The sequence below is a fragment of the Lingula anatina genome, chromosome 1, assembly GCF_051362555.1.
Source record: "Lingula anatina isolate TDL-2025a chromosome 1, LinAna3.0, whole genome shotgun sequence".
NCBI lineage: Eukaryota > Metazoa > Brachiopoda > Lingulata > Lingulida > Lingulidae > Lingula > Lingula anatina.
This window is the reverse complement of record NC_141767.1, coordinates 19,459,229-19,472,016: the sequence shown is the minus strand read 5'-3', so window position 1 is coordinate 19,472,016 and position 12,788 is coordinate 19,459,229. Positions and strand designations below refer to the sequence as shown.

Below are 12,788 nucleotides of genomic sequence, written 5' to 3'. Positions count from 1 at the left end.
ATAATTTACCCTTACAGGTATTTTAAACAGAGTCAAATAAGCAAACAACATGAACAGTTTATAATAATAATAGTTTTATTGATGTGGACATTACAGGTACCACTTACATCAGTCACTCAATGCAACTGCAGTTCTTTATCAGGACCATCAAATAATATTCAAAATGTTCCAAAGCAATGTTCTGTCACCGTAAATCTTGTCATGTGGATGGTGACTTCCTGCCACCCTGCCACTGGTGACTCTGGCTGCAGAGTAGTAATTTGGTGATATCAAAATGAAGGCCATGTCCTATAAATTAAATTCCCTGCTACCAACTTAGCTGCTATTAACTAATCTTAGAATCAGTACGCATATTATGCTGTATTGCTGTCCTTCTTGAAAGCGATTTTGAATTTTTTTTTTACCGTCATTGGCAGACATACTTAAGCTTCAGATGCAGAATTTTCTTCAGGTGATTGACTTTGGGATTGGACTTCTCTGATGTGTTCTTTACTTTTAGTATTTCTGTTTCACATCCCTTGAAGAAAATAAAAACCATATCAAATTGTAGCCAACAAACTCAAAACTAGGGTTGAAGATATGCAAAGACTACAAAAATTTCACAAATACCATATGTATAAACTGACACAGGTCTAGATAGATGACCAATATCTTGGTGACCACAAGGACATTAAAAAGAGAGAAAGAGAGAGAGTGTGTATTATCAACTGCTGACGCTCATTGATACATAATGTTTCACAGAAGGTAGACATGTAAAAAGCTACACTGCATTCAGCAGACAGTTCATAACTAAATCCGTACTCACTCTAGCCTTATCTCCTCTGACCGCCTCTCACTGTACAGTAAAGCATCTCTTTTCTTCCTTTCTTCTTCCTGGGCTTCTTTAGCTGCTTGAATTTCAACCTCTTTTTGTACATTTTGCCATTTTTGTACCATTGAGGACACATTTTTCTTCTTCATAGACAACCCTGTTGGGAGCAGACCCTGAAAATGAAAATTAAGTTTTCATGGTGATTTCCGCATTAGGAAACACAACTTAAAAAATCAAAGGCTTAAAGTACCTTTGACTTATATTCATGTCTGGGGTGTAAAGCAACGGTTTTAAGAGAAATAACAATTGAAAGCGTATGTGAAATCAATGGAGACTGCAAAAAAAAAAAAATTTTTTTTTTTTGAAGTACCATGCACTAACATACAATAAAAATTTCTTCTGAGGCAAACTACCCAAGATTTTCCCACTATCTTTGCATGACTTTCAGTTTATATACTCACTTTGTCCTTTTTCTTTTTCTTCTTTTCCCCTTTCCCATGCTTATGTGTTGTAGAACTACTTGTTGCTGTATTGCTATGCTGAATTTCTTGTGGAGTTTCTGTCGATGTTAGAACTGTCTGTGGAGCAGATGCCTGCACTGATTTCCCCACAGTGGGTTGAGACAAAGCACTAAACTGTCCACTAGTATACTGTGTATTCCATGCTTCTCCAGACATAGTGGTAGCTTGAAATATCTGTGATTGATTAGCTATAACTCCAGGAGGGTTTGTAGGCTGGGGAGGCCTTGCTATGATGACACTTCCATTGCTGTCTGTCCCAGTGGAGCCAGTCACAAGACCTGAATCTGCCATGACACCAGCTTTATTATCTTGTGTAGTCATTGTTTGATAAAAATTGTCATAATCTGAAGAAGTTGGATGGTCTGGCTCATAAAGCTGGTCTACGTCCTGGCTGTCTGTATCAACATCCATATCTACTGTACCTGAAGATTCAGGTGGAGGGGGAGGGGGTGGCGGTAGAAGTACACTAGGCGGAGGGGGTGGAGCACCTGAACTGTACAACTGTGGATAACTTGAGTTTGAGAGAGGGGGAGGTGGAGGGGTATATGAACCTTCTGGGGGAGGAGGAGGAGGGGGATTATTGCTGCCTGAAGGGGGAGGAGGGGGTGGACTTGAGCTGGCAGGTGGAGGGGGTGGGGGTGGAGGGCTTGAACTCAGAGGAGGTGGAGGTGGGGGGCTGGAGCTGGGTGGAGGAGGGGGTGGTGGTTGGGCATCTGATTGATCAGGGGGTGGTGGAGGTGGTGCAGAAGTGTAAAAAGATGGGGGGCTAGGATCTTCTGTACCGGAGGAAAGGGGTGGTAGCGCTTCTGGATTGGTGGATGAATCCATCTTATCTTCATCCCCATCAACTTGGGAAACATCATATGTTGCCCGAAGCCCTGCAATTAATAGAAAAATATGCTTTGATAAATCCTTCATATCAAATAAGATATCTCATTTCAAATCACGATTCAAACAAAAATATATTTCTAAACTATCAATTGGTCATACATGTTCATATATTTACCTTGCTTAATATTATTTTCAGTGTACTTACTTGCCAAGGCACTCCCAACACCAGCTGGATAAGGTGCAGAATCAATTTGTTCAGCCTGGACAAAATACATGAAGACTTAAAGAAACTGATTGATTTGTAAAACAATCTGTAACCTTGACCCAATTTTTCTCATGAAATAATATAACATCCAATTTCTATTACACAATCAACTTTAAAATTCTAAAGGCATTCACATATTTCGGCAATTTATTTTTTTGAAAAAACTAACCCTGCCATAGCTTATTTCTCTTAATTTTTATATAAAATAAATGAAATATAGAAAACTTTTCAAAAAAGAGCCTATTTCTCTTAATTTGTACATGGAAAAATGAAATATAAAAAACATTTTAAAAAATTGAAGACTTACAGAAGAAGATGAAACTTCAAAAACTTGAGATTTCTCAGGATGCAAACTCTCCTCTTCTTCTGTATCATTATCGTCTACTTCTGTGGATGAAGGTAGCTCACTAGGTGTCTCCACTGGCTTCTGATCTTTACTGACATCTGGGTATTCCCACTGAGATTCTCCAGTAGTGCCATTCATGTAGAAGTAGCGCCTGTATGTTCTACATTATGTACATGAAAAAGAAAAGAGTTTCCAGGATAATTTAAAGCTCTCAATTTGAGCAGCTAGTTTTATATCTTAATATGCATACCACCAGATTTCTTCCAGTTTCACTGTAGAAGATTAAGACAGATCAGAGTGTGTATACACAAAAAGAAGAAACTAGTCTGCTCAATGAAAATATTCTGAAAAGAAAATGACACATTTCTGAGAACTGTCATCTGGATCACCTCTCTCAGATTCAGTTCTGCTGCTTTCATTTGTTTGGGTGATTAAACAGCTGCAATTTGTCTGAAAAATAAAATAAAGATACAAGCATTTAAATACAAAAACATATTCAGGTGCCTGTAAGTAGGCACCTTGAAGATTAATATTGAAATTTAAAAAGACAGTCTTGAGGAAAGCAGGCATCAGCTCTGTCCGTTGATATTAGAGCTGTAAGTATAGTACTTCTACCTGGTAAGCAACACATTTAACATATTAACACAATCTACCTCATCACATTGATATTAAACATTACTGGCAATTTTATTTTATTTACTCTCTTTACAAAATGTTAATATAAAACGGTTGTTGGTATTCACTAAGCAAAACACTGATTAAAACAATACATAAAATAAGACTTCATATGCTCTGCTTTTCTCAAGCCTGCACTTTGATACTACTCACCACCTTGTGCTTCATCTGTGTTCTTCTATCTTCAATTCTTCCAAGTTCTTCAAACATGGAGAAACTAGGCATGGGAGCATAGGGAAAGGACATTGTGCAAACTGCACGTGTTCATATACATAAACATATATAGAAGCAGTGTGCATGACACAGAAACAAGCAGTAGACAATACTGTCAATTTTAACTGGAATGTCAACTTGGGTCAGTGTCTTTACTCATAATCTGACTGGTATCACAGAACCATGCTACCCTACACTGCAATGTTCCCTTTCCAATGACTATGTTGTGGAATACAGCATCAATACAGAGGTCTGGACACAGAGGGAGAACTGAGATAAAATGGCCATACCTGTCCCAGTGACAAGTCCAGCCTTGTGGCGCTGCACTCTCCTCAAACTGCTTGAGTTGCACGTCGGCCTCTTTGAGTTTCTCTAGCAAGTGCAGAGTGTCCAAGGCACCATCGCGCCAATCTTGGAACCTTGTCTGGGTAAAAATATCAAAACATATACAAATGGATATATATTATCTAAATTTAGTCTAGAAACTCACCTATGCAATATTTCATAGGCCCATTTGGGGTGAAGAGAGACAAGGTATGCAGTTACTTGGTTCATATATTATTCTAAGTGTACTATGTGCGAAAGCAAGTTATCAATGAAAACATACTTGTGTCTTGAGAGTTCAACCCCCTAAATAATGGTCATTAACTAACAGCTTATAAAAATGGGATAACTGGATTATGTAACACAACAGGAGAAATTTCTGTTTATGAAAAGTAAGCACTTGGGTATAGGCTAACCTCAATCTGTACAAGCAATATCTGCAGTTTTGACAGTCCTTTGGTAGAGATGTCCAAGAAGTCCAGTTTGCTGGTGATCAGGTTGGTCAGTTCCACTATCTCAGCCTAAAGATAAATTTATAAATACCCAGTTGTAATGTCAAAAAACTCATTTCATTTTTATGATAGTGATAAGTAAATTAAAGCACAGTAAATTACGTTCACTGGTAGTATAATAGAATTGCACTTAAAAGAAATACAAAATGGTTAATATCTAAACCTACTGAACAAAGGATTAAAATCACAGCAGTCTTCACATGCATTTTTCACTATGCACTGCATTACCTTTGCTCTAACTTCTTCTTTTGAAGGTTTGAGCTTTTTAACTTTCTTGAAATCTGTTCTATCTTCCACTTCATCATCAGCTTCTCTCTTTCTGCTCTGTGTAGAACTATTGGAGAGGTCACCCTCATCTAACAATTTTAGTTCAGCCTTGAAAGAAAATCAGTCAATTGAAATATTTGAATTACACTAGTATCGTCATTCCAAAAAAACTTTTTATCATGAAGTATTTCCCAGTAAATATTTTCAAATGAAAAAAAAAAGTGCAAATATCTGCATGTACACACCTTACAAAGTTACACAAACTAAATTAGCTTGTACTGTTCCTTGAATGAATCACATTTTAATGTGGCCCTTTCATTAAAATGAAATGCTTTAGATATCAACTGCTGGTAAGTGAGATACTTGCCTTTTTCTTCTCCAAAGCTTTTTCAAGTTCTTCTTCAATGCTATCCTCATCGCTATTTTCAATATCTACCGACTTTTGAGAAGAGCTGGGTTCAGTGACACCAGTTGACTGAAATCCATGAAGAAACAATGGCAAATCATGCTCTTCAGTAGAGTCCACAGCACTGCTGTCTTCATACTTCTTATTATAAAACTCAAAATGTGTAAAAACTGGTGCTTCTACAGACTTATGAGAATCTTCTGGGTCTGTTTCCATAGGGTCTTCAACTTGACTGCTACTATCATCACGTTGTCCCTCTTTTGCACTTTGATCCTGAATTCCATCATCTCTTAACCCATCAGTTAATGCACTTGAGACTTCATTTTCATCCCCATTACTACCACTACTTGACACATCTTTTTTATAATAACTTGGTAACTGAGGCCCTTCAAATACGACCCCTATTTGATCAGGCAACTGTGGCCCTTCATACACAACCCCCATTTGATCTGGTAACTGAGGTCCTTCATATACAGTTTCAGTTTGATCAGGTGATTGTGGTCCCTGGAACTTAACCTCTCCAGTGTCTGGTAACTGAGGGCCTTCAACAATATCTACCTCTGACGGCATTTCTGGCCCTACTGCTCCTGCAAGTTCACCTATTTCCTCTTTGAACTTCAGATATTGGTCATCAGAAGATTGTGGGCTTTCGCCTGGAGGTGGGTATTCACCCAGAGATTCTATTTTTTCTTCTTCATCTTCTTCATTCTCCCCCATTTCAACTCCATCCAAGCCACTAAAAAGTGTGCATAGTCAGTAAAAGATACACATGAAATTAAATCACAGTACAATTTATTTCAAATAACATGTTTCCATGAAAGCTGATAGGACATAGACACTGTAGGCTAAAACTGACAAATTACTACTAAATGATAAATCATGAATGTACATAGGTTATAAGATAAGATAATAATATGTTGTCATACTAATGCATATACAATTGCAAGTATAAGATGAAAATTAATGTACACTCTTTGTCAAGTTTCATTTTTACAATCAAATGAACTTTTCTACTACATAAATCATCTTAGTTAAGCACTTACTTCCCATGTGCTGGTTTTCCACTTCTCTTCATGTCTGTTGCCTGTGCACTGTTATGCCCTGGAAAATGCTGCTCATTGGCTACCATGCCATGCTTACTGCCCACACTTTGATTACTGCCTCCTTTCTCCGTCTGATTGTTATCCCCTCCCATGCCCGGTACAATCTCTTGCTTTATCTCCAATGCACTGTCCAGTCCCATGGCTTGTCTAAAAATCAAGGCTTCTTGGTGCTGTTTCAGTAGTATCAGATATTGTTCATATTCAGCTGGCATCTCCCACTGTACTTCATTAGTAACAGTATGCCAGTAGTAATAATGCTGTGTGTTGTCATCATAGCAATGTTGCCATAGTGTTGTGGGTTCCTCTGCAAACAACATATAACATTATAGATAACATACAGGTGCCCATTTGTGCAGTAAAATGTGCTGGTGTTCGTCCAAATTATGCAAACTGAAATCATCTTATTTGAATCTTTTGCTGTATCAGTGTGTTTCAAGGTTCGCCTTTTCATGCAAAATTAATAGTTCTTCCCTTTTCCTCCATCTGTGAAATCCATTTTCATTTAAAAGGCAAAAAAGGCAATTTACATTTTAATAATATCATCTGTCCACTGATTTTGACAGCAAACAAGAGCTAGAAAAGCATCAAGAGAGCGCAGACCTCTCACAAGAAAACATCATAAATATAGAGTTAAGTTATCTGTGAGATAATACACTGTATGATAAATATTGTACCGTAAAATAAATAATAATAACAATTTCCCCAAAGCATCAACTAATTTATCCTTGTTTTGCAAGATTTTACACAAAATTCAAAGACATCTTGACTAACTTCCCAGCCATAAAGTAATCATTTATTATCATCATACTACCTGACACAAATGGAACATTTTCCTCTTTTTTCACTTCTACATGTGGCTGTTGCTGAACACTTTCATCAAGTTCACCACCCTTGTGAAATGTCATTAGTTTTGGCCCCTGGGGGTGTTTTGGAACTTCCTCTTCTTCATCAGGAGGTGGTGGAGGTGGCGGTTGCGATATTGCATCAATTTCCTATATGGTTGAAAGAAATCAGAATGGCATAGAGAATATCTAAATGTAACTTGGTACCTTGATCAATGCACAGATGAAAACAGCAGTAGTAAAAATTAATGTATACTTACGGCAAAAAAATTAGCAACTTCGCTGTCTATAACTTTGACCTGTCCATTGGAGGCTGAAATAGTAAATTATATTAAACAATCGTTTACAAAATATGTTACAAATATTTCATACTCCTACTTTTGTGACATGCAGATTCCTTGTCTTTGAGCTGATTAAATGCAAAGCTTTACTTCACCTAACTTTTTAAGTGCACATTTAATGCAATAACAGCAACTCAAGTTCAGGATTGATAACAGTGATTAAAATAATTCATGCAGTCAAATGATCTGGGGCTATAGGGGAGATAAGTTTTATGCTTACCATGTTTTTAACCCCATTTAAAACATTTACTACTACTACTCCTGAAAGAATGTTCATTTTGTCACAAGAATTAGTTACCTTTTCCAGATGAAGCACCTTCTGAATCACTGCCATCACTGTTATCTTCTTCATCAGAATCCATGTACTGCCCAAGCAGGCCACTTAGTGGGTTAGCACCTGCAACAGAAACCAGCATAAAATACATCCACTGTCTTTCATAAAAAAGGTGTAACTCAGAGAGAGGCATGTATGTCTCTATAGGCTCGTTCTGGCAGTATGTCATCTTTGAGTAAATTACGGTTAACTATATGTACTGATATGTAACTAGTATGGAACAGAGTAAGGTCATATACTGAGGCAAGGAAGAGAACTCATGATACCTGGGACGTTATACATCTGATGTATCTGATATAACTGATATACCCATACCATACCTTTGCTTTTTGGGCCAGACTTCATCCTTTCTCGATTGTCTTTTCTTCCCATGCACAATTAATTTTTTGGGATTCGATAAAAAGTATATATATCCTGAAAACAAAGATGGTAAGATGATTTATGTAATCAACGTGAAAGTACACGGGATCGACGAATAAAAAAATAAATACTTAAATTGATTCTTACAATATCAGATCGTCAGTCTAACTTAGACTCTAAGAGAAATTAAATAAAATGACTTTCACAGTATTGCATATATACAACCTCTTTAATAAAAAGTTCACCAAGAAGTCTAATACATTAGCAGCTTGTACTACAGTGTTCATTCGAAAAAAAAAAATAATAAACGTCTACCAATTTAAACAACGAACACCAAACAGGAACAAAACGAACCGCACACCTTCATGTCTCCATATTGTTCAATTGCATTTATTAGACATTAGCAAGACACGCCAAATTTGTGCTTGAAATAGGGCGAAACCTGTTCCCGACAATTAAAACAGTGCATAGATTCATATTTTAAATACGCAGTAAATAACTCCATGAGTTCATGATGTTATATCATTTGTCCTATTGTATAAGATTTCAGGTCTCTCTCTCTCTCTTTCTTTGGGGGCTTCTCTTTGATATTTATGCCAATCGCTCTAAAGCGACGCCTATCGGCAATTGTGCTTTGAGAAGAAGCTGTCATTACAAATGATGCTGGAATAGTGTGCAGAAGCCGATTTAACATGGATGAAGACTCACTCATTCGACTAGAGCAAGGGTCAGAGGAAGAGGTTTCTAAAGTGCTTACCCAGTTCAACGCAAAGGTTAGAAATTTTGTTCCTATGCCATTATCTTCCATCCCTCCTAAACACAATATTGTCCTTTTCCGCTGGCATTGAAATGATTGAATCAATGAACATCATTGCATTAACGACCAAGTCTTGTCGAAGTAGCATTGGGGAAGTTGTATGTTTGCCATTGTGTAGTGATCATAATCTACAGCATAGAAGTTAGATTATGAATTCTTTCCTACTTAGATCTAAGTAAGAAATCTTTCATTTTTTTTTCAATGTTGAGAAATATTGCCTCACTTGCACCAAGCAGCCATGCGTTGCCTCTCAAGCCCCCCCCCCCCCGCCCCCCGCCCCCCGCCCCCCTCCCAAAACGTCAATTCTTTTTCATACAGATACGGAAATGTGTAAAAAGTTAAATGACATGTTGAGGGGTAGTATCATATTAATACAACTATTGTCATATGATTTATTTTTAAAGAACTCTAAATCTAGTTGTGAAAAAGTGGTAACAGGGACCACATTTGAAGACTGTACATGTACTTTTATTTGAGGTGTCTTTTAAAGGTTTGAATTGGAAAAGAATGACAGCTTTGCAGGATAGACATAGAACACATGACTTTGGAACATTTTCAAAATTCAAATAGTGAATCTTTTACCACACAATCTCCTTTAAAATGTGACATATTTGTGTTCTGAAATTATAAATAGTGTATATACATAGCAGCTTAAGGTTCAAATTTAAAGCTATGTGGGCACTTGAACACACATTTGGATATTTCATGTCTTTAAGTAAGTAAGTTTGTTTTACATACTTATAACAGGTCAAAGTGACTGGATTAACCTTTTTTTTTGTACTGGCCTATTTCTGACTGAGTCGTTATTTTCTGCAAATAATAGTAGAGTCACTCTACTATTATTTGCAGAAAATAACATTTAATATGGAATAGTAAGAAAAAATAAAAATAATGATATAACAGATTCTTTACTAAAGTTGATAGAAATGTTCATGTATGGATTCTTCTAAGTGTATCAAGTGAAATGCTTTGTCACTAGTGCAGTAGTGGTTAATGATCATATGTAATCCTTCCCTATGTGAAACAAATTAACTTCTTTCTGCATTCCACAAGAACCAAGGTGTAACCAAATGAGAAACACAATCTTCAAGGAAGAATTGATTTTTCCAAGGCCCCAAATTGTTGAACAGTTTGCAGTTCCATTCTCAGCATTAGGCTTCTATGGTTATTTCTTAAGTAGCTGAGGGCCTTTGACTTGCCATTTAAGGTGTCTTTTTAGAATCCAAATCATGTTCATTACTGCTGGACATTTATAATCTCTTTAGGCTTTCACCCTGAGTTGCTCAGTCGGTGTTAGATGGTATAGGCTGGTTATCAGACAAACTATCCAGGGATGAATTTTTTTCCGACTATCTGTGGATTTCTGATTTTTTGGGAGCCAAAAATATCATTGGCAACAAAGAGATTTTTCCAACTATCATCAGATTGTGACTTTTTTGGTAGCCAAAAAGTCTTGTCCCTGACTTTCACCGATTTTTTTACATACAATTAAGTGAAAATGGTCTGCCTTCATATGACTTTTTCAATCATTTTATGGCTGAATTCATGACCATTTTAGACCAGAATTCCTCTGAAATCCCATCATTGGATGACTAACAGAAATATCCACTATCTCTTAAAACCTAGTCAGATGAGTATACAGTTTCAAATAGACCTACTCCAATTGAAAATTTCTAATTATCTGACATGTAATATGGGTATAATATTAACACAGAAAACAATTGACAGTCATCATTTGAAAAAATCTGCAGACATATGAGCCTGTGCCAGAATGCATTTACCAAATATTTCCCCTTGTTATTTTTTATAACACGTTTTTTTTTCATAAAAATGTAACTTGCAAAAATATTTCCACATAACCAAAAACTTGCAAAGATATTTCTACATAACCAGTTGGAATAAAATGACTTGCATGCACCAGTGAAGAGGAAATAATCAATTTTTCTTGTATGATTTATGTGGTGTGAAAGAAAGTCACTTTTTGTTGTGTCCAACAACAAAGTAACACAAGACATGGTAAAATATTAGTTAATTACAATAAGTTGGATAATGGATAGTAGTTTTAAGTTAATTTCAGTTTTAAAATGAAGCTTGTTGTTCTCATCCAATAAGTTATGTCATTATTGCATTTTATTAAAATCTGTATGTACTGCTTACTGTTGGACGTTACACTTGACTGATTGAATGTTTGGTTCATAGAATCACTTTGAGGTAAATAACAGGCGTAACTTGCTTATGCCAGGATGTAAATCTGTCATAAGAGTTAAAAAAGAGTTGAATTTTGTTAAATATTTTCTCATCAATCTGTTATGAGCAATATTGTGTCTATAGTAACATCCAGCATCAGCTGGGTGGCCAAGTTTGTCAATCATTTTCTCTGAAATACTACTTTGACATATTTGCATAGCTTGCAATACACAGAGAACATATTCTGAGTCTTTCAACCAGTAACATCCAGGAAGATTATCTATGTTTGCTAAAATTTTCTGTTTTCACTGACCAGCCCTGACACAGTTGCTAGCACAGTTGGGTTGACACATACCTAGTATATGTTGTTAAAGCTCACCCAGCTAGTTTTTCTCATAACATTTTTTCATCAAAATGTACAATAGATTTGTTATCTCCAAATACGGGGAACATATAATGTAAACAACAAGACAAATATGTTTTTATGACCTGATCAATGTTTTTTGCAGGACTGTATTATTCAGCTGTATCATATCAACTTGTATGTTATGTTTGATGAATAGATGATGACTATTTATTGAGAAGGCTACCAGTTTCTGTTGGCAACATTTTTCATTATCTCTTTATTATTACTTGTATAACTTTTGTTGGAATGTCACTGTGAATGTAGCCAGTGTTAATTATTTATTGTTTATTTGCTGTGAATAAATAAGGCAGAATTCCTTTAAAATTTAAATCAGAGACAAAGTTGAACTGACCTTAGCCTAGACATAAGGAAGCCCATATTCCTTACCTCAAAATCAAAACTTCAGAGTTGATGTTTATTGACTGTTATCTAACCCATTTGACCTTCACCAAATTGATTTAATAATTCCTGGGGCTCATGTCATGAAAAGCATTAATGATTGGATGTTGTACACATGCAGATTTAATTAGAGAAAGAAGATTGGGGAAAAGAGAGTAATTTCAAGCAACAGTTCAAAAAGGATTGTATTTTTTTTTCACTTAATCCTTTGAAATTGGTAAAAAAAAAAACCTTTCTGTATATTGACAAAGGTGGGTTTTGTGTGAATTTGATAAATCGCATTCTTATTTACATTTCTTCCAAATATTAAAAATTGTCTTTTAATAGTAATTAAAAGTAAAAATTCCAAGATTTTGCTTATAAAATGTAAATTTTTAAAAAATGAGCAAAAGTCTTGAATATAACATCCTAAAATGTGTACTTTCAATTCCTTTTGAAAAAAAATTAAAATTGGAGTAATATGGCAATCTCTAGGCTGTAACATTAAAAGCCTTGCTGGAATATTTTGGATGTTTTGTAATCTTTTAATCTTATTGTCTGGACATCCAAATAGTACAAAATTGCAGTAGTCCAGTCTAGAAGTAACCACAAAGGTATAACAGTAGTGGCAGATGATTGATTCAGATAGTTCCTTTTCGTGCCAATATTCCGAATTTAAACAAGACTTAGTAATGTTCATGGGTGGATCCAGATATATTTTCTGACAGTCTTTCAAATTATCTTTGTTGATTCATCATACATTTTTCACTGCATTCCTACAGAAAAAATTAGATACCCATCAATGTGAACTTGAAAAAATCTGACCGTCTTCCGGAAGACCCAGAAGAT

The 12,788-nt window shown here is 35.8% G+C and overlaps 2 protein-coding genes across 5 annotated transcripts in view; one reads left to right on the top strand and one right to left on the bottom strand.

The window, feature by feature from the left end:
* Positions 1-57: 57 nt before the first annotated feature.
* On the bottom strand, positions 58-8,638 carry LOC106170765 (uncharacterized). Of its 3 annotated transcripts, none has more exons than XM_087001381.1 (15): positions 8,513-8,638; positions 8,112-8,205; positions 7,756-7,854; positions 7,377-7,429; positions 7,086-7,266; positions 6,215-6,578; positions 5,133-5,907; positions 4,727-4,873; positions 4,403-4,507; positions 3,953-4,086; positions 2,736-2,934; positions 2,369-2,423; positions 1,273-2,210; positions 806-984; positions 58-517 (listed from the first exon to the last, which is right to left on the bottom strand). In XM_087001381.1, the coding sequence occupies exons 2-15, from the start codon at positions 8,161-8,163 to the stop codon at positions 496-498; spliced, it is 3,303 nt and encodes a 1,100-aa protein (XP_086857507.1). In that variant the 5' UTR covers positions 8,164-8,205; positions 8,513-8,638; the 3' UTR covers positions 58-495. The 3 variants fall into 3 exon arrangements, with proteins under 3 accessions (XP_086857507.1, XP_086857508.1, XP_086857509.1); XM_087001382.1 differs by having other exon boundaries at positions 8,506-8,528; XM_087001383.1 differs by lacking the exon at positions 8,513-8,638 and adding an exon at positions 8,467-8,489.
* Positions 8,639-8,747: 109 nt separating this feature from the next.
* LOC106170820 (chaperone Ric-8A) overlaps positions 8,748-12,788 on the top strand; it is a 29,630-nt gene continuing 25,589 nt past the window's right edge. For both annotated transcript variants that reach the window (XM_013550831.2, XM_013550817.2), the window contains exon 1: positions 8,748-8,924. In XM_013550831.2, the coding sequence (XP_013406285.1) occupies positions 8,844-8,924 (81 nt within the window). In that variant the 5' untranslated portion in view covers positions 8,748-8,843. The remainder of the gene's footprint in view (positions 8,925-12,788) is intronic.

What these genes read in the sequence shown, in the direction of transcription:
- LOC106170765 (XM_087001381.1), bottom strand. Translation starts at nt 8,163, where the DNA reads ATGGGAAGAAAAGACAATCGAGAAAGGATGAAGTCTGGCCCAAAAAGC. An exon ending in AAGCTTTGGAGAAGAAAAAG is followed by an intron (nt 4,874 to 5,132) that starts GCAAGTATCTCA and finishes TTTTCTTTCAAG; the next exon opens with GCTGAACTAAAATTGTTAGA. An exon ending in TGGACTTGTCACTGGGACAG is followed by an intron (nt 2,935 to 3,952) that starts GTATGGCCATTT and finishes TACATAATGTAG; the next exon opens with AACATACAGGCGCTACTTCT.